The sequence below is a fragment of the Lepidothrix coronata genome, unplaced genomic scaffold (genome assembly GCF_001604755.1).
Source record: "Lepidothrix coronata isolate B3197 unplaced genomic scaffold, Lepidothrix_coronata-1.0 Scaffold72, whole genome shotgun sequence".
Classification (NCBI taxonomy): Eukaryota; Metazoa; Chordata; class Aves; order Passeriformes; family Pipridae; genus Lepidothrix; species Lepidothrix coronata.
Genome location: NW_016690252.1, coordinates 433,844 through 460,779, shown reverse-complemented (window position 1 = coordinate 460,779; position 26,936 = coordinate 433,844). Strand labels below are relative to the sequence as shown.

General features: G+C 40.3%; 1 protein-coding gene across 8 annotated transcripts in view; it reads left to right on the top strand.

The window, feature by feature from the left end:
* The window catches only part of UNC13B (unc-13 homolog B), a 208,782-nt gene that overhangs the window by 115,671 nt on the left and 66,175 nt on the right, over nt 1-26,936 (top strand). For 5 of the 8 annotated variants that reach the window (XM_017819074.1, XM_017819069.1, XM_017819072.1 and 2 more), the window contains 7 exons: nt 5,470-5,516; nt 10,049-10,127; nt 10,908-10,913; nt 11,865-11,939; nt 12,559-12,778; nt 21,003-21,230; nt 21,545-21,686. In XM_017819074.1, coding sequence (XP_017674563.1) covers nt 5,470-5,516; nt 10,049-10,127; nt 10,908-10,913; nt 11,865-11,939; nt 12,559-12,778; nt 21,003-21,230; nt 21,545-21,686 — 797 coding nt within the window. The remainder of the gene's footprint in view (nt 1-5,469; nt 5,517-10,048; nt 10,128-10,907; nt 10,914-11,864; nt 11,940-12,558; nt 12,779-21,002; nt 21,231-21,544; nt 21,687-26,936) is intronic. The other 3 variants (XM_017819075.1, XM_017819073.1, XM_017819070.1) reach the window with 1 other exon arrangement.

Below are 26,936 nucleotides of genomic sequence, written 5' to 3'. Positions count from 1 at the left end.
ACTGCTCATCTGGCAATTAGAAAAGTGGTACTGGATGATACATCAAGTGGAATGAGTTTCCTTTGGGGCTCTTCAGTCCTCAATTAAATTGATGCTGTTGCAGAATAGAGAATGAATTTAAAATAATCCCTTGACTTGTTGCAGCTTTGGATTCCATGTAAAATGCAGCATATTTGAGTTCAATGAAGACATTGAACCACAAGACTGACTCATTTAATTTGGAAAATTTAGTTCAGTTTGACTCTGATGAAATGCTCTAATTAGGCATGACCAGAAGTTTAATTTAGACAGTGAAACAGTTGCTCCTTGTTTTAGCCTGATTCAGATTAACCTATATCTAAACTGAGGGGTTTGAGATTTAATAATAAAGCATGGTATTTGAAAGCAAGTTAGGATGATTTTCAAAACAAATAAAAGTCATTATTTTTTTAATCTTTTTAAATAAAGCCTCATAAAGCAGCTTTCCATGTTTTACATCTGTTTTTATCTTGAGAGGATAATGTGTTAGACACAGTACTTAAATGTGATGGAAAGTTACATTGTTAGGAAGTCTTTTATGTGGAGAGATAGATTTGTATGGAGGGCTAACAGATCTAGGGATATTATTCTGTTTTCTTATGGTGCTCCAGACTTGGTGATTTTGTATTTTTAATTTTTTTAATGCCTCTTCGTCCATTTTATGGATTTTTGCCTCTACAGGAGTACATAATTGTTCTGGCTGTTAAAGTATCATCTTGTGTATGAGAGAATTTGCAAATTTAAAAATTGCAGCTTTGTTAAATAACTTCTCAGATTACTTGTAAGCCTAGTTGGTGCTTTTCTTAAGAAAACAAAACTCCTATTAGTTTCATATTTAGGCTTCACCAAACATTACCTTCCCTATGACTGAATACTGTGCTTTAGATGATCATGTCTGTTACCTTGTTTAATCCAGGGCCTTAAATTTATGCTGCTCTGTCACTGGCATTGTTTTGCTAACTGATTTTTGGTAGATAAGAAACTTTAATTGCTTGGAGAAGACCTTTCAGCAACTGATTGCAGCATGCTTTACTGTGAGTGAATATGCTGTGGTAATAGGGGTGACAAGCACTTCCCCAGCTGAAGGTATTTGCTGGACAGTAGGTGTAAAAATGTCATCCAGCAGCATCAGAAATAATAACAAAAAAAATCAAATAAAGATGTGATGGGCTGTTTTGTTTACGTGTTTGCTTCTCCAGCATTTCAGTGCTCCTTCACGTGCTTACTGGAGATTTAAAAAAATAAAATATTTTCAGATTCAGACTGGTCTGGCTGCTTTCAAGGAAAGATCAAGTGACAGAGATGTGCAGAGAAGATGCATAAGCCAGCAAAACACTTTCTGTGACATGCAGCATGTGGATGACTGGGTGTTAAATGTGTCTATTTTCCCTTTGCCTCTCCCCTTTGCTTTGGGAAGGACAGTGCTAAAAGCTCTCGCAGTTGTTACAGTGTTCTTCTCACCTGCCTGTCGCTTCCGCTGCTTGCCCAGACTGTGAGTGAGTCAGGCTGCTGCTGTGGGCTGAACTCGAGCAGATCCATAGCTGTGCAAGTCCTAGAGCAGCTGCTGGAGCCCTGCTGTTCCCTGGTCCGAGTGCTGCCTTTGGAGGATGGGAAACTCCTCCTCTGCAGCAAATCCGTCTAATCAGCATTGCCATTTGCCTTCTTTAAATGGAAGGGAATATATGAAAAGTTCCTACCCACAACAGTGGTGCAAACTATGGATTACTTTGTTTAACTGACACTAATGGAGGTGTCTGGATCCTTGAGCCAGCACTTGTAGCTAATGAAGCCTCTGGTTCTTTGACTGCATATGTCAGTGCAAGAAGAGGCTGCAGAGGACTTCTTGGTGACTGCCAGTGCTCTGCCACTGTGATATTGTGCCATTACATCTTATATAAACCTCCTAATTTTCTTCTTTAGAACTCATTAGGTTTGGTGTCTGCTTCTCCTTTTGAAAGGCTGCTACAGAACTGTCATGGTGAGGCACCTTTGAATTTTCATCCTCTGTTTATGATTAGCTGCAGTTCTGCTCCCATTCTCCTGCCTATTGAACAAACACAGGAATAGGTTCTTTTTGCTAGAGTAAGCAAGATGTTTTGTTCTCCTTCAATAGTATTGTATTTACATCCTCAAACTGCTTTTGCCATTTTTCTTTGTGAATTCTTTTTATTTTGATATAGACTAAAAAGGTTTCATGTGCCTTTGCTAAAGGAGTCTTGCCAGCACAGTACAAAGGTATTTATGCTTTTAGTTCTGTGGAGACATTTCACTGAACATATTCTGTGGATGGTGCTCCCTGCTTACATGGCCATATCATAGAGGCTTTTGGTCAGTGTGATGACTAGGACTCAAGTCCATTGTCACATGCTTTTCTCCACTGAGGATCACCCTGTATGCAGTCAAGTTCACAGCAGGCTTTGGGACTTTGACCTTGCCGTTTGTTCTGTGCTTAATCCTCCATTGTTGCGGTCTTTACTGCCATCAGTTCTTTCCACTGGACATATGTGTTCAGTATCAATAATTCCCCTGTGTTTGTCATTTCCAGATTTTATCAGCAGATCCTGCTTACTCCCACTAGCTTCCTTATTGCGTTGTCCATGGCTGGCTCAGTTACAGTTAGTTGTTTATCCACCTTAAAGCTCCTTCCTCCTCCTCAGCTTATCCGGCCTTATTAACGTCACATGGCATTGCATCAAAAGTTTTTTATTGAAATGAAAATTCAGCTTATCATTCATTTTACAGTATAAAGAAAAAATAGTTGCTTAGTGAAACAAAACCAAAATGTTTTCAAAATTGGTGCGCCTCTGTTACATTTTTTTCTGTTTTTCACTTGCCTCCATGTTAATTCTTTTCTTCATGTTTGCTCAGAAGCCTTTCAAGCTGTTGAAGCCAATAATGATCCTACATTAATCCGGATCATGTGTCCTTCCTCGCCACACACACCTTAACTGTGGATACTGCATTGCCTCTTCTACAGTCTCAAGGCATCAGTCCCTGTTTGATGGATGTCAGGGGCTGATTCTCTTGGCATTTTCTCAGGGAGAAGGCTGCCTGGAGCGAATTACCTCTTTACATTGCTTTCAGTAGGTGATAACTCCTGTTTCTGTACACATCCATCACCTGCCTTGGCCCTGCATCAATATTGTCACTTGCTGGAAGCTCTTTTGTTTTGTGCTGTTGTACCCAGATGACTGAATCTTGACCCAAGAGATGCTCTTTCTCTTGTTTTCTTGTTATTTGCATGACTAAAAGGCTTGGTAAAAGTAATTAAAATACATGAGCAAAAGTATAATTTATCTGGAACTCTTGGCACTTTTTACTTGGCATGTTTCAAATCTGGGAAACGATGGAGGTTTGTTTCCTAATTGCACTTTCTGCCCTCCCTGCATCCATGTTCCTGGGTATTATCTGTTGACTCACGGTTGGCTGTAAGAAATGGTTATTTCTCAGCAAGTTAACAGCTTTCCCTGGATCTTTTTTCCCCTGATCTACAGGCTGCAGTGAATAAGCTGTTTTGTGGTCTTTTAATGTCTCAAATATCACTCCTTTTATTTAGAGTTTCTCAGGTAAAATGACTGAAAACTTCTTTGTTAAACTAATTCCTTTTGCCAGTAAGTGTTGCCACCTTTGTTTGTCATTCTCTGTCATTCATCTCGGCTGAACCATCTGACGTCAAACTCAGTCCGTTATAAAACCTTTGTCCCATTTAATATTGCTTCCTAGCCACAGCTCTTCCAAGTGTTCAAAAGCAAAGGTAGAGATGTCTTCCCCTGTGTGCTCAGAAGTATGTGGTTGCATTTGCTTCATGGAATCTTCTCTCTTGACAAGCAGTTGGTTTAGATCCCTCCAGAGGAAATGCAGGTTTCAGGCTGAGGGGTTTTGGAAGCACAGCTTGGAGCAGCGACATGTAGAGCACAATCTGTCCCTCAGGACCCTGAGGCCTGATGTGTTGCTCTGGTTGTGGGGAACATGCACTGTGCTGGACTGTGGGTCTCGGCCTGCTCTGCAGGCCTGTCTGATCATGTAGAAATGTCTGTTCCATTGTTTATACAATGGAGTGTCCATTCCATTATGGATAATGTCATCTTGTTCAGTCTGTTTAAATGTAAAATAATAAAAATTATGTAGTCCTTAATCTGCCTGTCCCTGGAGTTGTTTGACTCACAGATACAAAGTTTGGCCTTATGCTTCTGTTCAAGCTGAGACCTCAGATAGAAACTTATTGTCCTTGGTTACTTCTGCTCTTCTTGGGAGACCTTGTCTGTCACCTGTGAACAATCTGGAGATGCACAGCTTACCCAAAGCACAGGACAAAAAAAAACAAAAAAGAGAACACATCCCCAGAAGAAATCGCTTTTATCGTTCATAAAATTGGATCTTTTTTCCTGACTCGTACTCCTTTACTTTGTTGATTCTCAGGTTGTGAGTCCCATTGCTGGAAATACTTTTGTTTTCCACTGTGTCAAGTTGTAGTGTCCTTACGCTCTTGGCAGACATGATTATCTGAGTTTGGAGTGTTAGCTATTAGCAGTGTGTCTTAGTCCTGTTTGAAACCAGCATTTCTTTCAGGGAGGGCAAGAGAATGTATGACCTGTAACTGGAACAAAAAGGTTTTAATTTTCAGGTAACCATTTTCTCCTTATTCAGAACCTTTTTTTTCCTCCAGGTACATTGCAGGTGTTTAAGTACTTACCACTTTTAATGAGTCCACTGAAGATTTTCAAAGAAACAGAATATCACTCTATAAGTACGATCCTGATATGAGCACGAGAACATGATTTGAATTCATAAATATGAATCTTCGTATTGGCAGTCTGTGGTGTTTTCCATCAGACTGTGAGATCCCAGTTCACCTGCAGTCATCTTGCAAGTACTGGCTCTTGTTTCACACCTGTTAGAAATTAAATACTTTGATATGAATGGGTGGAGCTGCAATGGGACCTCTCTGCTTAGGGGACTAAAGAGTCTTCACATTTGAGGATGAGCAAAACTCGCAAGTGTTTGTACCAAGGTTCATGTTGGTCTGGTCTGTCATTTGTGCATTTCATACAAGTGCTTTTAATTTATAACAGCTTCATTATGACCACATTCTGATTGAGTGGTGACCTGTAGTAATAGGAGCTCTCCAATAACTCATGTTGGTTTGGGTTGAAAAAAAACCGAAAAGTTGGTCTTCAAGAATGCCTTTTGAATGAGGAGGTGCACTGAACAGGCTCTTTAGGTTCCAGTCCTAGGTGTTCAATGAAATTGCATAGCCTGTCTGTGTCTGTATGACTTATCCTGGCATCTTGGTCACTGGAGGTGCTTTAATGAATTTATGTATGCATTTGCCAGCATGCAGTGACGTCCGTTACCCTTTCCTCAGAATACAATCCAAATACTTTTTTCTGGTATTTTCTGGTGTTTTTGGAAACTAATTTCATGTTGCTCTTTTCCCTTCCTCTCTTTAAGGGCCAAGATGTGGCTGATCCATCAAAACCACCCTGGCTCAAAGGAGGGTAAGTAGTGGTTTGAGACCTTATTTCCCTTTATTTACAATTACAGTGAGGTCTGCAGTTCACTGTAAGTTAAAACAGCATTTCTAGTGTTTTAAATGAAGTAATTAAGTGGCCAAACCTCACTTAGAGCTAGGCTGCTGCTGTATTTCACTCTGCTCTTAAGGAGCTGGAGGTGGCTGTGCTGCTCTTTGAGAACTGTGGTTAAAATCAAGGTTATACTTGCAATGTATAATCTGTAATGTATTGGTGGCAAGTGCTTATGGCAGTAGTATTAAATAATTGTTACTGAGCACCTCAGAGTGGTCTGGATGAAATTCTTTTTCCTAAATCAGTCACTCGTGGCACCAGGAGGTTGAAAGAGTAGCTCTTAAAGACTGCTGTGTCTTTTGCTCTTAGAAGGAAAAGGTAGGTTTGGGGAAGTGTTCTGTCTTTGCAATGTTTTCTGTGGTCATTATAGTAGTGAAAACTGCATTTACTCTAGAAATCATTGCAATTCGTATTTTTTTAAAGCAGTGATTATCATGCCTGATTTGTACAGATGAGAGTGAGGGGTCGTGAATTCTCTCCACAATGGCAGCAAATGAAGCAGACAGATCCTGATTGTAATTTCAGCATGACACTCTGCATGGTAGCTTCCCCAGAATCCTCTGGGAAAAAAAAAAAGACAATGACACATTTTACAGGCTGATCAGTTATGTGCCTGGTACACGACAAGGGTGATTCGGTTTGGTGGTGGGGCATTCATTAGGAGCTGACTGTCAGTAGCAGCAGATTTGCCCTGAAATCTCAGCAAGAGGTTGTCTTGCTACACACTTAAGTTAATTCTGGTGCTACTGAAGGAAGCTTCCCTAATAAAACGTGAAGTTAAATTAGAGGCTTCATTATACGGCTTCCTGCTTTTGGAGTTATTGTTCTTCAGTGTTGGTATTCCCACAAAGCATCACCTGCAGATGCCTGGAGCTGCTTAGCAACTCTGTGCTTTCCCAAGGAGCCCAGGACTTGGGTGAGCACACTGCTGGAGAACTGGCAATTTGCTGGAGCAGAAGACAGTGATTTATAGTAACTATAAGCAGCACCTTCTCCCACTTTAGCATGGACACAGTGTACTCAGTTTATTGGTTCATGCACACAAAATGACTCCCCAGCCTGAAAGACGAATACACCTACAGTCCTGAAATACTCAAAAATGCGTTTTGTCTATTCAAACCAGTGTTTGCTCGGGTCTGTAATTTTTTCCTTTCTATGCAAGATGTAACGAAACAGTCTGGCTAATTTGGTTTTGACAAAAGTTTGTCATATTCACTGTATTCCCCATGCAAGGGATTTCTGGAGAAGGTGGTTGTGGGTGGTAAACCTTTTAATTACACCCTTAGCTGCGTTGTGGCTTATTAGCCTCAAAGTACATTTAAGCATTTTTGTTTGTTCTTTCAATATGAAGATTAGAGTAGTGGTGTCCTTTGAAGGAAGTAGTCATCTTCTATCATTGCAAACCACCTTTGCTTGCTTAAATTTTCAAGATTTAACCGAAGCTTCTGTGTGATAAAACTTGTATTAAAAGATGAATACACGCTTCAAGGTACTTTCACTTTTAGAATAATGCAACAGTAGCTCCCTGTCTGTAATCACTGGGTTTGGAGAGATCACTTCAAAAAAAGGCACAGTTGGTATTATGGATCAGTCTCTGGGTGTAATATCTCATATCTATATAATTTATTTATTAGTGCATATCTTCTTCTCATACAGAAATGCTATTCACTCCTCAATAGAGCTCTCCATAATAATGCTATAAATATTACAGTCACTGCAGAGGAGAGTTACCCTACTACATATAAAGCTACATATTTGAAGCACTGTCAGTTCTTCTGTCTGTGCAAACACTAATTTTATTAAGCAAGGTAGCAATTGTGCTTGAATAAAGAGACTGAGATAGCTGAAAGCACAACACTTTTGAAAATTAAGAATTGTTGCTATTTATTTGTTTGCTTATGTATATTAACAAGCTAAAAGCATGTCATCTGAGTGGTTAACTGTCTGTGTTCTAAGAAACTGTTCCTTCAGTGACAAGCGCAAGCACCTTTCAAATATGTTTGTCATCCTGGCCTACCACTGGTTCTCTCATAAACCTCAATCAAGCAAAAAATATATTTGCAAGGAACCGAGTTGTAACTGGACATGTTTCTCGAGCACAATAATTTGTATGGGCTCACTTTGAACTTATAAAACACGCAATTTTAATGGTTTTTTTCTTTCCTGGGAAATGTCGAGAGAATCACAGTTTCCTTTCAATTGAATTAGAAAAAAAACCAACATTGGAAATCAAGTAGAAAAGAAGTGTAATTTCGCAACTCTGCAATTGACTTTTAGCAGGAGCACTGACTCTGGATTATTACTTGTGATCATTTTGTTGCATCTTTTCAGCTTATAGACTCTCCCTTTCTATTTTGTATATACTTTCATAATTTAAGTGATTTGACACAAATCTTTGACCTCAACTTATCAATAAGATGTGTTGTGGCTTAAGTAACGCTGAGATTTGTGGCATTATCTGAGTAGTCTTCCATGACACTATTTTACCCCAAAAAAGTATCACTGATATCAGAAAGGATTTGTAATGTTAGGGCAGCAGACAAAATTCCATATTTAATCCCAGTAAGTCTGGCAGTAATATTTCTGGCAATATAAACACTGTGCAGATATCTCTTATTTCTTGATGTAGGTGAGAGATTTCTCTATATGTCAGAAGGGATCATGGCAGTGTAACTTGGGCAAAAAGTTTTTCTTGAATTCTCTATTGGAAACGAGGACAGCCTCTAGTAAAAATCCTTACAGTTGCCTTGCTGTAAGGATTTCCAGTGTTGGGAAAACTGTTCTCATTCTTGGCCAAATATTTCAGTAGATTCAGTTAACTGCTGTAAACCTCCACCTTTCTCGTGTCTGAGTTTGCCTCCTTTCCCAGCGACTGCAGGTGGTGTGTCAGGAGCACAGAGGGGCTGTGTTGCCGTGCAAATGTGACTCATCCTGCGTGTGGAGCCAGCACAGTTTGCGCAGTTACACGTGACTGCTCACCTTCCCACCAAGCTCGTTCAGCCAGCAGCAGCTGTCAGCTCAGCCCTGGCCTGGACATGTCACCCTCTCATGCCCCATCGAAAAAGTCAATTGTGTTTTTGCAATTCTGTCTCACATTTCTGTAATAATAGACTGTTTTCCTCTCTGGCACGGCCTTGTGCTGGTCTGTGTCGTGACAGCCTCATCTATCCTCGAGCATGGCCTGCTGTTATGTATGCTGTTATGGTCACCCTGGATTTCTTTTTTTTTTTTCTTGTTTTTTTACTTTTGGCTGTATTTAACAAGTAGGTCCTGCTTTCTGAGGGTTGCCTCTTGTCACTTACCAGCCTCCCAATTTTCATAGCATATGCAAATTTGTAGTTTGATTTCCTAGATTGTTAGGAAAGGTAACTCTATGTGTGGTTTTTATTGCGATAAGAACAGTTTGTCCCATATTCCTTTTTCCTGTAATTGTGGTGTCCTAAAGCATTTTGGCTGGGTCAGGTGTGCCAAATCAGCAAAACAAACAGGTTAAAAGGGCTATCCATTTTATCATACAAATGCCAAAAGGTGTAAGCCAGTGTGGTATGGGGTGAAAACAAATGAGTAAGAATGGAGAGACAGAGGGTTCCCTTTCAGTCTCTGTAAGTCAAATAAAAGGCCTCAGGAACCATATTCCTAATGTTACCAAGGTGTGAGAGCAGCGTGGAGCTGGGAAAGGTGAGAGAGACGGTGAGAGGGGCTTTGCCTGGTGGGCTGAGTGTTTGTTGCATGGAGTCACAGCAGGGAAGTGTGTGCTCTGTTTCCAGCCTTAGCAAAAAGCAGTGTCTAAATTCATTGCAGATGGATGCATTTGCTGGGGGCCTTTAAGCTGAATTAATAGATCTGCTTCAAGTACAGGATTACATCCATGTGGTGTTACCAGTGAACAGCAGGTTCCAGGTATACTTATCCAATCTGGCATCGTCAGGTGGGAAGCAGATTATAGTGTTTTATTTCATCAGGCTCTGACTGTTGCTGGGATAATGGCTCTTTTGCTCCATTGCCACTTCCATCAGCAAATGGCAGCTCTTGGGTGTACAGGTCTGGATGGCTTGAAATGCTGAGCACCACAAATGGTCTCTTTTATAGAAATAAAAATAATCTTCTTTATCCTCGGATGTCAGGTTTTTCCTAATAATTATATGGACCTCAAGGGCCAGGATTAACTATGTTCTAGCCTCGAATCAGAAGATGGGTAGCAGCATCCTGCCCCTGGGCTGATCCTCTTTGACATGCTCCCTCCTAACCACCAACACCAGGCAGGAATGTCTGGATTGTTGTGCGTGAAGAAGATAAACACTTAATCGTTTTTAGCATTAACTTTACACTTTCTTAAGTATAATATTCTGGCTGATTTTTATTCCTCCAGAAAAGCATCCCCCTCTTCACCCTTCTCAACCCTAAATTAATGAATCTTTTTATTTTTTTCCCTCCTGAATTTCCAGGCCTGCAGGTGGTCTCTATGGCATTGACAGCATGCCCGATCTACGCAAAAAAAAGCCAATTCCACTTGTCAGTGATCTGGTAAGAGATTTGTTTGTTTCTCTTCTGCCACATAGCCATTAGCACAGCTGGCTTTACTTTTTCGGTGTATGGTAATGGTTTCTGTCACTTCCGAGAAGCTGAAGGTTTCCCATTTTGTTAAATTAATTCTTGTGCTAAAGGGTTAGGAGTTGTGCTTGAAAAAATCTCAGTGAGAATGAGCTACAGTTGTGTAGGTAGTTTCATTTGACAGAATGAAGGTATTTTTCATGTTCTTTTTCCTTGTTATTCTACAAAAAATATTTGATTATTTTCAGGCCTGCATTATTTTTAAGCGCTTTCCTAAAAATCACATACCTTAGGGAAAGTTATAATGTCCATGTGAGGTTTGGCGACTCACCAGAGGGTTGGAATTTCAGAGGATAGATAAACGAGCATATGTGCTTGGATTTTAAAAGCTATTTGCAATATTGCCAGTAGGCTTCTGCACTGAGGAAGCACGAGAACCAAGCAAGTAATGAGGACAAGTTTCATATGCTTGTATGATATGGTGAAATAAGGCTTCTGCAGGACAAATGGTTTTCTGTTGGCTGTATTCAATACACGTAGCAATTTCATACTTGAGAGAAATGCTGTAACAGCTGAAAGACCAAAGTTTCCATATCCTGTAATTCATGTGAGAAGATGCATGCAATTTTCTCTGCCAGCTTATGCATGGGAAGCTTAGTATGTGTCTACTAACTGCTTGTATCTTAAATCTCTGCAATAATGGCATTAACTTGTGTTACTTCCCTTGAACGCTTTCATTCTCTCTCTTCACAGGCCATGGTAAGTGAAGCTAAAGACTATCCATTAAGTCTTTACCAAAAAAACCCCCACCAAATTATTTTACCTTATTTCCCTTTCACTTCTTTTCTTTTTGAACCTGCAGTATTGCAGTGCATGTGTATCCAGCATTCTGTCCCGCTCCATCACTGGGAGAATGAACTTTTTCAGTCTGTCTTCAAACAGCATAAAGCAGAGCATAAATGGAGCCTTTTGACACAGTTTGATGATTTCAAAGCAAATGCTGCTACCTTTAATTTTCTCCTCTGCCTTCATCTAACCGGAGTGGCTTGCTGCAGAAATCCCGTGTATGCCACTGTGAAGTCCTCCAAAGGCACTGTCCTGTGCTGTCCACAGCTGCAAAACAGCATTAGAGTGGATGTGAAAGGCAGTTTTTTGAGGGGAAAATGCAGTTCATTGTGTTCAGTGATGGCCAATGAATGTGATACACCAGCACATTCAAACCTCTGCCCCCAACCCACTCCGCTTTTTTTTATCCTGGTTATTTGTAATCTTTTTACTGTCATATTTTGGGGTTTTATGTGTGTTGTAAAACTGACAAAATAATGTCCTTTTGGATATGAATTAAGTTAGATATAGAAAAGTGAGTCTCCTGTGGTGACCTTAGGCAATAGAAGAGTTATTATTGCGACCAGAACATAGAAGTGAAGATGGGAACCCAGGTTTATTTGACAGTTCTTACCAGAGAAACATATAAAAATTTATTAGATTTAGACTGGTTTGGGGGAGATAAAAACAAGTTTGAAGACCTTTCAGAATATACATTTGACTCTTCTGATATGTGAGCTGTCATTTTAAGAAACCAACTTGAATGCAGTAGACTGCTAGTTTGATATCTGGCATGAGAGAGTCCACTTGCTCACATCTCTGGGCATGTAGTGCCATTGCATTCCTAAATATTGGTAGTGAATAACAAACTTTCTTCGTCCTTAGTCACTGGTTCAGTCCCGGAAAGCCGGAATTACCTCAGCAATGGCCACGAGAACATCTCTCAAAGATGAAGAGCTGGTAAGTTTGGAGGGTTGCTTGGCTTCTATTAACTTTTAGTAAGCAAATTATGGGGATTTGATGCTCTGGGTTGCAGAGCCAGCTTCACAGAAATCTAGAAATATAGATGCAAGGCTTCCTGTATCGTTTGTATAATGAAACTAAACATGCAAAAAATAACATTAAATGTATCAATATAATGCCGAAAAATGTAGAACCATAAAATCACAGAACATGCTGAGTTGGAAGGATCATCGAGTCCAACTCCTGGCCCTGCACAGGACACCCCAAGAATCACACCATGTGCCTGAGAGCGTTGAACTCAATAATCTCACCATTTTTCCCTGTGCTATCTGCTGTGGGGGACAGTGTGTGGAACTTGATTCGTGCAAGATGTTCCTCATCCGCAAACCTTAATTCTTGTCTTTCAACCTCTTCCACATTTTTAAATGCCTGGAGAGATGTTTTTGGAAGAGCAAGGGTGTCCTCTGACACTTCTTGTATACGTTTGATAAATTTGTCTACCTTGTAGATTTATTGCACCCCTCATCCATTTTTCTTTAAAATTCATGTATTAACCAGCAAAAATAGGCTCAGTCACCTTCCTGGATGTGGGTTTACGTGTGCTCTTGCCTTTCAGAAATCTCATGTCTATAAGAAGACCTTGCAAGCCTTAATTTACCCCATCTCTTGTACAACCCCACACAACTTTGAGGTGTGGACAGCCACAACTCCTACGTACTGCTACGAATGTGAGGGGCTGCTGTGGGGTATCGCACGGCAGGGAATGCGCTGCGGGGAATGTGGAGTCAAGTGCCATGAGAAGTGCCAAGACTTGCTCAACGCTGACTGCTTACAGAGTGAGTAGTGGCCAGTGGAGTGTGGCTGTCCAGAAGTGCTGCCAGAGCTTTCCTAAATGTACTGGTGATATCTCAGGGATCAGTGAAGCTGCAATTATTAAAGTGACTGTATTTTCTGGAAAGGTGCCCTTGGGCTGAGCCTACCTCCATCGCCCTGTGGACACAGATGCCAATGATGCAGAAGAACTTTGCAGAATTATGCTTGATGTGCTTTAAAAGAAGGTTTAATTCTTGACTCTTTCACCTCTGGTTGTTGGGTTTGGCTGACTTCTTGTTTGTTTGTTTTGTTTACTCTCTTTTTGTCAGGTCAGGTGGTGTGTCTGCTAACATATCCTGCATGGAAGAGAGGCAGTGGGCTGGGGGTGTGAGGGTGAATATTCTGACATTTGTTCCGTCCCCCCTGCCCTGGTATCCCAGTTGCTTGTTCCAGCCATCAGCCTGTGCCACTGTTTTAAGCTCTTCAGAGCAGCACTGAGTTCCTGCTTAGGGGATAAGAGTCCATGACTAAGCTTGAATTCTCTGTTTAAAGGGCAGATCGGGCAAGTGTTTTGTCTTTTTAACAGTAGGTCTTCCTGGCTGAATTACTTTGAGAATCTGGGCCTGAGTCAGCAGAAGTGGTGGGTCAGATACAGAGGTGGTGTTTGGGTCTGTGGGCAGTATTTCATCTTCCTACTAGCATTTCTGTTTGTTTTGTTGGGTTTTTTTATTTCTGTGGTGTAAAAAACTAAGCCATCTCTTCAAGGAGCTTTGTGACTTTGCAGAATAAATGACACCTTACAGAAACAAGGGAGAACTTTAAAAGAAATTCGGTTAAAGAGAAAAAAAAAAAGAGAGAGAAAAGTATTCATTTAGACATCTGCCTTGGTCCCGTTATTTTTGTTTGCTTGTAAAACTGTTCTTAATTTGGTCTCAAATTTATATTCCTGCTTGAGAGCAAAATATCTTGGTCTAAATGGAATATGTGCCATATGTGTTAAATCTTGAGTAGGAAGGTGGGGCTGTTTCTGTTCACTCCTGCTTTTCTTGTCATTGCAGCTTGATGGACTAAATCTAAGAAATCAGGAAAGTTTCTGAAATGTAAACAGACTTATTGCAAATGCCTGTGAGCATTTAGGAGTTATAGGAATATAAAAGTCAAATATTGTATCTGCCTCAGGTTGTAGTTGTTTGGGAAAGCCAGTCTGGATGATCCAGCAGGGGATACCAGTGGATCATAGATCACTTTTTTTTTCCTTATGGCTTTTCTTAACACTCCAAAAGGATATTGTTTGTACTTGTATTTTTGATATGTGCAGAGTCTTAAATTTGTCATAGTTAGGACTAGGGCTGTTTGCAATGGCTTATTTGTAAGACACATCTGACAGACACTGGCAGAACTTCTCTGTCCCTCAGTTGCTTAGTGTTTCTGGATTTGTCTTCAAGGGCTGCAAGGTCAATTTAGAGCATTAGAACTGTTGCATCATTGGCACCTTGGCTTGTTGCGACCTTTTTGTGACCAAGCAAAGAGCTGTGGTGTTGCATTTGGTCCAGGAGAATGTAATCCAGTCATATATTAGTTTTCTGACAGAATCTGTTGCGTACCCAGGATTTTGTAATGTTGCAAGGGATTTGTGATATTTCAGTATGGGGAAAATGCTACGGAGAGCAGAGGAAAATTAGGTTTCCACCAGCAGGGTGAGGAAACAGGCACAAAGCTTTTGAACAGAGCAGTGATCATAAAGTTGAAAACAATAGGAAACCCCCCCTTCCCCACCCCCCCCAATTTAAGAAATTGCTAATAATTGAGGGGAAATATGTTCCTGCAGAGAAAAGTTGTGGCTATCCATATTCAAGAAGGGAGACTTCAGTCTGGGATGGGTATTGGAGGGAGTTCAGTGGTAATGGGGAAAGTATGAGAATGTCTTGAGAGAGGATGGTATGAATTTGTTAATCTTTCAAAAGAGAGGCTTGGCAGTGTGGGACAGGAGGACAGGAATCATGCTCTTTCAAAAAAGTAAAAATAGGCATACGAGGTCTGTCCTGATAGAATGTTTCTGAGAGGATATTATGGAGCCCATGGCACAAGTGTAAGACGTGCATGTAGGGCACCTGCTATGATGCTGGCTTGCTCTTACACCTTACAGATGTCCATGGCCTAAAGCCTTTCTGAGCAGTAGATATTTCATAGCCAGCAGTGTGGATTGGTTTAATCCTTGTTTGTGCTTGCAGCATGTCAGGCAAGAGGGACATGAGCAGCGGAGGGAAAAGATGGTCTGTTTAGGCTTCCTGTTTACAAAAAAAAAAAAAAACAAAACCCAAACATTGGCTAAATTTGCTGTAAGAAAATTAAAGGTAGAAGTAGAAGACAACTTCAGTGACTCAGACGCCCTAAAAACAGGGAGTCTCTGAAACAGTCTCTGAAGAATAACCATGGGGGAAGGATTTTTAATCTCCAGTTGTAATTACATAAGCTTATGCAATGGACTGTGGGATGTGATGATGGCAATAAGTCTGTGTTTTTCTGTGTTTTTTTGAAGAAACAACTGGAAATTACTCTACTTTTCATATTTGGCAAAGCATTAAGAACTTGATATTTTATTCAGAGGGTTGCAGATGTTTTCACATTTTCTTTCTGAATGTAAACTCAAGATACTTCATCGTGCAGAGTTATAGAAACAGAGAGGAAACAACTGAGAATACATTGGGCTTAAAACATGTGAATCATGTAGAAAAGTAAAACCCAACCAAGCAAAAATTTTACTTACGGAGTTATTTGTAATCTGTCCAGCATCATAAAAAGGAAGATAGAGAAACTGTGAACTGGGGTCTGCAGGATTACCCACTGCAGGGTGTAGAGTGTATAATTAGCTGGGACAGAGATGTAAAGCAAGCTGAAGATGGTAATTGTGTAATTAAAAGACAAAGAAGGTAGAGGATGGTGCTGGGAGATGAAGAAAATGGTGGAGTCCATATGTGAGCGTGCTTCTGAAATGGGAAAACAATTGTTATCAGTACTAGAAATCTATTAAAAGACATTTGCAGGCAACTCTGTTCTTTGCTTTGGCGTGTTCATGGTAAAATCCTTCTAACTGGAACCCAACAAGCCAGAAGAAACTGGATAAATTAATTTTTTTTCAATATGTGTTTGAAGAACATAGTCTGTGCTTGAGGAATGAGAAATAGCGGTTCTGGTGGACAAACAGCAGTTTAGAGATCCAATAAATTCAAGACTGAACTTTCTTGTTTATTGAACTCAGGAGGGATTTTTTTCCTAACAGAAGCTTTATTGTTGCTGTTGGCAAAAAACCCCAAACATTCTGAGGACGTATCTTCACTTAGGTCTATTTAAGGCTTCCAGAATATGTTGCAACGGAGTAAAATGAATTTTCAGACCGGTAACAAATACAATTCTGTTGATTATACCTTGATGCCTCAGGATACATCTTCACTTCAATCTTTGTAAGTCTTCCAGAAAATGTTACATTGGAGTAAAATGAATTTTCTGGCTGGTTACAAATATATTTCTGTTGTCTATAGCTTAAAATTTTGATAGACACCTGGAGTTTCATTCCTTAGAATCAAAATGTGCTGTTTATTCATCTTCTTTCCTTCATATCTTTCTGGGGGAAATAAAATATCTCTTTCCCCAAGTCTGTTAGAATTGATTATTTCTTCCGAGGGTACTTTTCTTGCTCTTCATATTTTTAAGAAACTGAGTATCTGATACATTCAACAAACATATGGGGCTGCACTGATGAAATACTCAAATTCAGCAATGCTTTGTTGCAATTTGAATCGGAACCCATTTGCAGACTGGTTCAGCGGGGCTGTTCCATGAACTGGTGATGTCTGAAGTGCAGTAAACTGGAACCAGCCACCTGGTTTACAGTATTGTAGGCACTGAGAAGTTATTGTTCTGATGACAGGGCTCTTACCTTTTTACCATAAGCTCATAAATACTTGCTCAAGGGATGGTGCTCTCTTTTTAGCCTTCTGCTATTCTTGAAAGTGGTGGAAATCTCTGCTATATGGATAATTTCCTTTTGCTTGGCTGAAAATGGATAGAAGGATGATCTTTAACATCCCCATAGCATGCAAAGGTTTTGGAAAAGGAATTTTATCTCTTGCCTTGAGCATTGGTGTAGTACTAACTAAATCAGAGTGGGTTGGGCAACGTTGGTATCAAAGGAAGAGTAAATTTGGGGATGGATGTGTAGGATACCAAGGAACAAATGCGTAGAAGTAGTTGTGAAGTGGGTGGAAGGGAAGGACATTATGCTAGCAAGATCCCAGTAAAAGAGGCCTGTACAGTTCAGGGCTAGCTTTTGAAAAGCCATAGTAATCCGTGTCTATAGTTGTATCTTGGGTGTTTTTTGTAGTTATGCTAATCTAGTCCTCAGTAGATTACAGTTAAACCTGAGAAAAGAAAATGTCTTGGGATAACAGAATCTGGTCCTCTGGAGGTCTTAAAAGTGAGGAAATGAGATCTCAAGCTTCAAACTACTCTTGAACATGAAATCTGTAGTTAGCTAAACCTTGGAGAAGTTCACACAAGCCATCCAGGACTACATTACCAAATACTCTGCTTTTGAACTGTTTTGACTTCTGGGTTCACCTCTGGACATGTTTAGTGCTTTTGACTCATGACTGGAAGGCAGGTGTGTTTGTTGCTTTTTGGGTGAGAAACCTGTATGTATTGCACTGTGAATTCAGAGGCTGCAGTCCTGAGACCAGGTCAGTGAGTGGACTGTTAGTGAGACTGATTAAGTCACTCTGTGATGATCATCTTGGTTTCTGGGCTGAATGATGATTAGACACCATGTTGAGGAACATTTGTTTGCTCCCAAAGTTCTATGTAGGAAAATATTTGCACAGAGGGAGGAAGGGATACCTTTATTTGAAACTTGAATATCTATTTTAAGTTTCAGGAATATATAATTTCTAAGCATTATCCGCCTACTGAACAGCTGCCTTCAATCCTGCCAGTGTTGCTTTCTTGACTTTTTCTTGTTAAAGCATAGAATAACAGCACTGGTGGTTTACTAATAGCTGTATCAATACAATTCCCAATATAGACATATTTGCTTTCTGTTTCCAGTCATAAATTCACTCATCCTTCAGTCCTAGAAAGGAAGAGAGAAAGAAAACCCAGAACCATTTCTGTAGTACTGTACACATTCCTTGTATATTCAGATGCCTGTCAGTTGCTATTCACAGGACTTGAAAAGCTGATCCACTGGCCAAAACCCTCTTTGCAGCTTGAAGAAACACAATCCCAGTCCAACACCAGGAAAAGCATCCTCTGCCATTCAGTATAATGACATGTTTTGGGTTTAAAACACATACATCATAGTTAATTAGTCCCGCAGTGGTTGTTTTGGAAATTCTCTTGGTTTTGTACCAAGAAGCAGATGTTAAAATTAAAAGTGTGTTGTTGAGACAGCAGAACAGACATTCTCTGTTCTTTATTAGTCTGAATTGTTAAATAAGGTGTCTGCAGCTCAGGGAGAGATCGATCAGGGAAGGAATAATGGAGCTGCCATATCCGGGCAAATTATTTGGGCAGAGTGGGGAAGCAGCATGTCCTCTGAAGGCAGAGCCAAGCCTTGGAGGTGACTAAAGAGAGGGCTCTAGGGGTCTCTGTGACATGGCTTACATGTCCTGCAACCCAGGGTGCCCTGGAATGCTGCTAGGCTTGCAGAGAGATAAATCCGCTGTGCAAGGTATCTGCAGGTTGTGGCGATGTTAAGCTTGTTTTTAACTAGAATTCCTCCATTTGTCCAAGTTTGCATTCTAAAGCACCATTTGAGGCTTCTGGGGTGTTTGTATTAAGGCAGTGATGCAGATCATGCTACCCCAGAACTATGGTAGTTCTTGTCCCAACTCACTGATGGACAGGGAAACATTTATATTCACAAGCTGCCTGGCTAGTAATTTATTTAAACAATTATTCAGAAATGGAGCATTCCTCTCATGCATAACAGAAACTCTTAATGTTTGAATTAGGTTCTTAATTTCCTTAAACTCAGAAAGGTCAGGGCACAGCTGGTTTCTTTGGATCACAGCAGATTTCAGAATTCCAGCCGGGAAAGGCAAATTGTTCAGTTTGGCCTTTCCTGATTTCCCAGTAATTTTCTGTAGCTCTGCATATACAGAGTATAGAGTCTACCTCCATCCCCAGAAGACTTAGTTCTGTTAAAACTGAATAGCACTTCTTATCTGAAGTTCAAAGTATAGCCCCTGGTATAATTTTGGTTTCATATTCCTTTAATAAATGTTAGGTTCATCACCGGTGAGTAGAAACAGCAGGGACTGCGTAATTAATTCCAGTGTTTGATTTCATTTCATCTTAAGCCAACAACAGGAAACTCTGGGGCATGTACATTTTATTGTACTAAATTAAATACTGAACATCAAGCCTCTAGCAAGAGAAATGAAAAAATACTCAGGTAATGTAAAATTATGGCTTGTTTTACACCCAGGTCCTTAATAGCATGCCTTGTTATGCAGTGTCCTGAATGAACTTCTGACACTTCAGCGGCCACAGTTTTTTCCAAACTGTGTTTTTGTTCTCTTTGGTGTGGATGGTGGAAATTACAATAGAGTTTTGTTTCTTTATTGAAGTGAATTGAGTCGTGGTGAAAGGTGTTAGAGTGAGGGCCCTAGACATGGGTGTCTTCAGGCAGCACTAGTCACTGGGCACCCTGTTGACAATAATCTGCTGACAAGGTTGCCTGTTATGTTGTCCTGCTGGGGGTCCTGTGTGAGTGTAAATATATATTTTGTTCATATTTAGTCTCTACCTGCTGAAACAGTTTCATATGCAAAACTGTAATACCTTATATTGAAGGTGCTCCAGATATCATATTTGCCCACTTCTTCTGGAAGAAAACAGTTTTATGTATCTTTGTGATTGGTGGCTCCCTTTGCACACACCTATACCTGCTTTAATACATATTTTTTAAGGTAATTTAATTTTGGTGAACATCTGAATGAAAATAACTTTTCTAGGACTAAGCTTACTTTAATTAAACTATCCTGGAGAAGAAAAACAAGCAAAAGCACTGTACATTAAAGAGAAGGATTATGATTGAATGTGTTCACAAGACTTTTGTAGCATTCTAACTTAATCTGATTTAAGATCATAACTTGAAATTGCTTCAGACAGTGGGTAGAGAGGCAGTGTGCAATCTTGTGTTCCTGTTTTTCATTTCACACCTGAGTTATCTGCTCTGTTAGCTCATGTCAGTGCTTTCATTAATGCATGTCTCACATCTGACACAATAGTCAGTCTTTAAATTTTGACAGTAAAAATGACTGTCAAAATTGAGTAGGAAGCAGTCAGTTGTGGGAGTAGTCTTATCTCATAATGTTATAAACTTCTAAATTTTGTAAGCAGTATGCAAGCGTCCAGAGGGTTCTTTTTTTCCAGATCCAGTTGAATACCTATGCAGTTACAGACTCTGTACCTGGCTCTTGTGTTTCCAGCTGCTGGATACTGTACTAGTGCCCCATGCCTATGATGGCTCAAGGTTTTAACTATTGAATTTGCTACCTTAAAGGTATTTGTGATAGTTAATATACCTGTGTAATTCTAGAAATGGATGATTTGAGTTGTCTCCATACAAATTGATAAAATAGAGTGGCATCCAGAGAGGCACTCTGTGTGTCTGCAGCTTGATGCCTGATCCAAACAGGGTGGTTCCAGGCAAAATGAGACAGAGATTTGCAGTGACTCTGCGCTGAACAGGGAGTCATGTGGTGCACGTGGGTAGGAAATGCCAACAGTGTTGAGCCATCTGAACTTCCCTTCAGTGGTGCTGAAGTGCAGCTTTGAGACAAGCTCATAGATACTATTTGTAATGGGGGTCCTATGTCCTCTTCTTAGCACTTGCCCAAGCAGGGATTTATTTATTCAAAGCAAGATGAGGAGAGCAGGGGGCATGCTGATATCTGCTGTTAATGTAAGAACCTCATTTCTGAGTCTTCCTCAGCTGTAAGGGTATTAAATCAGCCTGTTGTCAGGAGAGCAATCTGATCCTGGATTTTAGAGGAACTATCCCCTCCCAACTCCAAATGGTCCCGATTCACTGTGTATATGTTGAAACTGGGGGGAATGAGTGTAAAATAGCAAGAGCCATGATGTGGAGGGTAACTCATAGCTTTGATCCTGCTGTCCAGACAGTGAAACACGATCTTGTGCTTGTTTGTTTCTGATGAGCATTGCATGTTTCCTGGTGCACAGGAGCAGCAGAGAAGAGCTCGAAGCACGGAGCTGAAGACCGAACCCAGAATTTCATCATGGCAATGAAGGATCGCATGAAAATCCGGGAGCGGAACAAGCCAGAGATCTTTGACTTGATCAGGGATGTGTTTTGTGAGAGCAAAATGACACATGCGCAGCAGATGAAGACAGTGAAGCAGAGTGTGCTCGATGGCACCTCAAAATGGTCAGCAAAGATCACGATCACCGGTAAGTGAGGGAGTCATGGGTTCTCTTGGTCTCACTCGGGAGCCTGAAGCTAGAGACAGTTGGTGTGAAGGTAGGGAGAACAGAGAGGAAGGGCTCCTCTGACCTGTGTCTCCTTCTGCTCAGTGTACATACAGGTAGCACATGGAGATGTTGCTACTGCAGGCACTGTAGTGCGCCATAAGCTGAGGCTCATCAGAAATGCTCTCATGAGTGATATTCCTGTTTCTCTGGCCATTATGAGCTGCTGCTTCACATGGTGTTCAGCCACATTGTCTTGTTGCATGGTGGTGGTAACCCTTCTCTTTTCCTTTCAGTGGTGTGTGCTCAGGGTCTGCAGGCCAAAGACAAGACTGGGTCCAGCGATCCGTATGTAACCGTTCAAGTGGGTAAAACAAAGAAGAGGACAAAAACGATTTTTGGGAATCTGAACCCTGTATGGGAAGAGAAGTTTTACTTGTGAGTGCTCTTGCCTCTCACTCCCATTTTACCTGTTTGTACAGTCTATGCTTTGACAGCTATGTCTTCTCTGTCAGAATGCATTCCCACATCACCTGTAATCTGGGATGGTTCTATTTTTGCTCTGTGTGTGTGTGTTCGTGTGGAAGGTTGACATCTTTAACAGTGTATGTAGTGCACACCTATTTATCCCATCTGTCTTCCTTTTGTATATACAAATTGTCTGCCTTCTGAACACTTTTATATTGATGTTTCTAGAGAATGCTAGAAAGAAAGGAAAATATTTAAGTCAGTGACTATTGTTCCTGGCTAACAAAATTCTTTGTAATATGAGAGTAAAATTCATGTAAAAGACTAAGCAAACTTCCTGTGACATGTTGTTGTGACCTGCTACTGGTGTTTGGCAACAAAATTTAAAGGTAATTAGTTGTCAGTTGTCTTGTCACACCAGCAGTCTCTTCTTTCAGTTTTGGAAAATCAATTTAACAATAACTTGAGGGAGTCATTGTTTCTTGAGGGAGCTTTCAAGATGACCAAGGTATTGATGTCTGAATCGAAAGCAAAGAGTGGAGGCACAATTCTTTAGATATGAGCTACACTCAGAATACATTGTTCCATCCTGCTTTTATTGAATAAGTAAACAGTACCCTCAATTTGTCATTGAACGTGTTATAAAACAAAATGGAGACATGAAATCCAGCAAGCGTTTTCTGAAGATTCTGGATGATTTCATTTGATCTCAAAGATATTTATTTCCCTTTAAGGTGTAAGCTCTTCCTTCTTACCATCTCCTACCTTCCTTCTTTTATTTTCCTGTTCTTCCCTAAGCTGCTTGGCGGTTGATCTCTCTGCAAAATGCAATTTGTTTGTGTTTTAAAGTCAGAGTTATATCAGTGCAGCTTTGTCTTTGCAGTGTACAGTACAAACAAAATTATTTTTAAGCAGTTTTGAGCTACTCATTAACGTCAGAAAAATCTTAGCGCTATTTTGGGCTAGTAAGCCCTTGACTTTATTCTTAGTTTAATCCAAGGTAACATTGCTGCTTGGTAAGTAGTAAGTATGCTTAGGTGCCATTTGAATAACTCTAGTCACAATAGCAGTAAGTCTGTGTGGGAGCCTTAGGGACCTTGATTTACCATGCCAAGTAGTTACCATGGTATTTGCAGTGTGTTCCCTTCTAATTTTAGGAGCTTCAACAAATACTCTGTTTAAAGATAGATAGCACAACGTGATAAATGTCACAGTTTTAACGGTGCCGCTGTTTAGACTTCATCGCCATGTCTGTGATTCAGCAGATAACATGCTGTTGGGCTTTAGAGTTGGTGCTACTTTCTGTCTTGCCTATGGTATGGGTGTTGTCTTAATTTCCTTGGAATCCCAGGGGGACATGCAGGGAAGGAGCACAGTGTCCAGACTGATGGCAGGAGAGCATTCAGTTCTGGATTCAGTGTGTCATTTCATGAGTAGGTGTTAAAGCTCATCTTCTGCTGGGTGAGGAGAGAGTCATTTGGAAGTGTGTGCAGCACTGGTCTTCTACACGCCCATTTTTCTATTTTGAAATTATGGATCTTTTTGCAGCTTACAACTCTTTGGAAAATTCTAAAATTTTCTACCCCATAATGAAATGGAAATTTAAACATATGCAAGCCAAAAATACCCACTACATACCAAGCTTTTTTATAAGAGATTGTCAGGACAATCAAGAGATTGTCAAATTTAAAGGCTTTGGCAGGGAGGTATCTTTCATTCTTAGAAAGAAGTTAATTTCTTATAGTGAGAGAAAGGTGTACTGGTGGTTATTGAAAGCCTTGCAGTAAACATATATAAAGTTTGGTGTTCAAAATGGTTTAACAGGAGCAAAAGAGGTCAGTTACTAATATGCATGTCAGCTATTGCTATTCCTTTTCTGTTTGGCTTGGTGGACTTGTTTGTAGCTGGTGTTCATTAGGCACAGTGCCTTTTATATGAACACAATTCCAGTGTCTTTTCAAAGGTTGGATATAGAGCCAGAAATCTCTGTGCATCAGTCATTATAATTATAGCATTGTTATTGTAATCCATGGCATGAATTAAGGCAGACTATGTACAGCTGAGTGATAGAGTTCTTTCTACAGACTCAGTGAAGTTTATTAAAAGCAGCTTAAACAAGTTTGAAATTTTTAAGGCAGCAGTAGCCTATTTCAAATCGGGTTTTTTTGTGCTTATGCACAGTGATGGATGGAAAAGTATATTAACTTAAATACCTCTTCCTAAAAATGGCTTTGTTCCTTTTCCATATATTCTCAGGAAAAAAAAAAATGTTGTGGAAGGCTTGACCCAATTTAGGAGTCCAGATTTAGAACCGTATTTTAGAAAAGACAAGGTTGAAAGCACTTTGGGTTTCCATTATAGGTGCTATTTAGGTCATTACTAGCCTGTGTAACTGTAGACATCTGCTTAGATTAATGACCAGTTCTCACAGTGTATTTCTGTTGCCTGAGCAAGTGATTTCCAGGTCCTGTTTCTTTCTGAAAATTATCTCTTCGTATGTTTACATCTGTAGCTTTAGGAAATGTGTTGTTATGGAGAGATTTTTGTATATTTCACTGGAGTTTGAAGACCTTTGAAAATATAAGGTGTTGATTTTTCTGCCAAGTTCAAAGTGTTGCTGGCTTGATGCAGAGTCTCTGCACATATGGTGCCTGGCAGCAGGAAGCTTGATGAGGAAAGCTTCAGCCATTCCTGCAATACAAACGTGTTGTTCTGTGAGCACACACCCTGCTTCCCTTGGCTTTACATCCCTTTCCCTTCTGCAGTAAACCCCAATTTCTTTCCTCTAGTTATGATGAGCAGACTTATAGGTGGCTTCCTTCATTTGCTGGGTGCCTTCTCCCCTGTGCCCTCAGCTCTCTTCCCTTGCCTTGAACTCTGGCTGGACAGAAGGCAGCAAGTGTCCTGCCCGCAGTTGGATTCCGAGTTGTCTGTATGGATTGGTCCATGGGAGCCAGCTGGCTGCAGGCTTTCCAGGGACAGCAGCTGGTATGGGTTTCTCTTCTCCATCTAGCTGTTATTTTTTCACAAAAGTTGTTGGAATTTAGAAGCTTTCATAACAAGTCTGTGTAACTCTCATTTCCTCAGGAAACAGTCCAGTAATATTAGAGGGAAGCTATTTTTGCCATATTCAGTACAATTAGAACAAGACAGTAATTCCCCATTTAGTTGTGTTTTGGACTGTCAGTGGAAATTGCAGGGTTCCTGGCATCTTTTTTTTTTTATAAAGGCTGAAGCTGAGCATCCATTTGCATGGTTTACAATAGCAGACAGCATTTAGGAGGATAAACTTGACCGCAGGACAGAGTTTCCGCTTTAAAGGGAGAGCTCTGGGCTTGTTTGGAGGTTGCTGGTCTGTACCTGTTATTCAGGGAACATCGTAGTCTTTAATGACTATGAACACTACAGGTTACTGGATTCAAACAGGATGTTGCCATTTTTCTTGGCCTGGGTGCAAAACTCGTTCATTTTACAGTAATATTCCCTTGAAGTTGGATGGTCTGAGTACAGCTGTGTCTGAGGCTTTGAATGGTGGGTATGAAATCATTGCCTGGAACAGATTACATTGTCACTGAACAGTTTGCAAGAGGCATGTTTTATTCTTTCTCACTGCAGAAGAATAACTGAGTTAAAACAAATGCAGTGCCTCCTGCAAGCAGATAATCAGTATTTTACTAGGATGTGCAGAGCCCACATGATGCACGTTCCTGTTAATCCTTTGGGAATGGTGCTATTGCTCAGCTAACCACTGGTTTGTCACACGAAAGCTTCTATTTCGTTCCCCAATTTTCCTTTCAACTGCTGAGCCTCTTGTCAAGCTCAGCATCTTTCAGTTATCTCTGTGGTTATATGTGACTGTTCCAGGGCTGTATTTTAGACTTCCCCTTCTGAGACCACTGTATTTATAAATGTCACTGCAACTCTGCCCCTCAGCCTCCCTTCACTGTGTTGCAGGGGCCATCCAGTTTTCCTTGCTTTCTTTTTTTTCAAGGTACCACAGATACTGAAACTGGCACTCTGATAAAATACCACTTGTTTCCCTGCTCAGTTACCAATGTGAGACTTAAATTTGATCGCAGAGTTGAGGTCTTGCAGCAAGCACCTGTTGGAAAGCTGAATTAATGTAACTAAGGGTGTAATGCTCAGAATCACTTTATCTGCTCTCTGTAGTTAGAACTGCACCATTAATTTGTCAGTTGGTGTTGTAGCATTGGGTAACAGAAAATGATTAGACTTGTTCCCCTAAGAAAAGAGCTTCATGACAGTAAGAACAGAAAACTCATTTCTTTGTTCTTAGCAACAACTGGCTCTCAGGGCATATTATTGTGCTGTCGTGCTTAACTTCTAAGGTACTAAGGATTTTTCCTCTATTCTCTAACCACTCCAATTTTGCCTGTGGTGTTTTCTCCCCTGTCCTTTCTTCTCCCCAGTAGATGAGTCTTATCATTGTTTAAAAGTGAACATATTCTAAGAAGTTTTCTGCCTTCCATTCCCACTGAGGTTGGCCACAACAGAGCTGCCGTGTCATGACACTTCATTTGAACCATATTCAAATCTTCCGGCTTTTTCAGCCACACTATTTCCCCAAACAACTTTTTTTCCTGCTCTCTCTGTATGTTGTTATAACTTTTTACTGGACCTTCTCATACTGGTGACTAAACTTTCTCATTTTCCTTTCTCATTTTCCAAAAAAATCGCTTCTGCTTTTTTTTTAAGCCGTGCTCCTCAGGAGCAAAGCTGTCCTCCTAAAATGATCACAGGTCCTAAAGTATTGGCTTCTGCTCTCTCATCCATTATTTTTGCAAGGAGCTCTGCACTTTCTTTCTTTCTTTTTCTCTGTCATTGTCTGAAATGTCCACTGTACCAGACTGTGAAACTTTACAGGCCCTTCTTGAGAACTGCATCAGCCATGACACTGAAAGGAAACTGCTCACAGAATATGGACATATAGACATTCACTGGACTCTTTGAACCATAAATATTTTTTTAATATCAAAATACAATAAAATTACTTAATTCTGGGCTTCAACCTAGCTTTAAATCTGCAATATATTGTTGCTTCCTCTGATCCTTCATTTTCATTGTCTGTTCTTGCTTAAATCTACTTGTTCTGTTTTGTCTTTATTAGCCTGTCAGCTCTACAAAGCAAAATTAGCAAATTCAGCACAAATGTCGTTGGGTGTTTTTACTTTCAAAGTACGAATCATTGGTTCAAAAGTG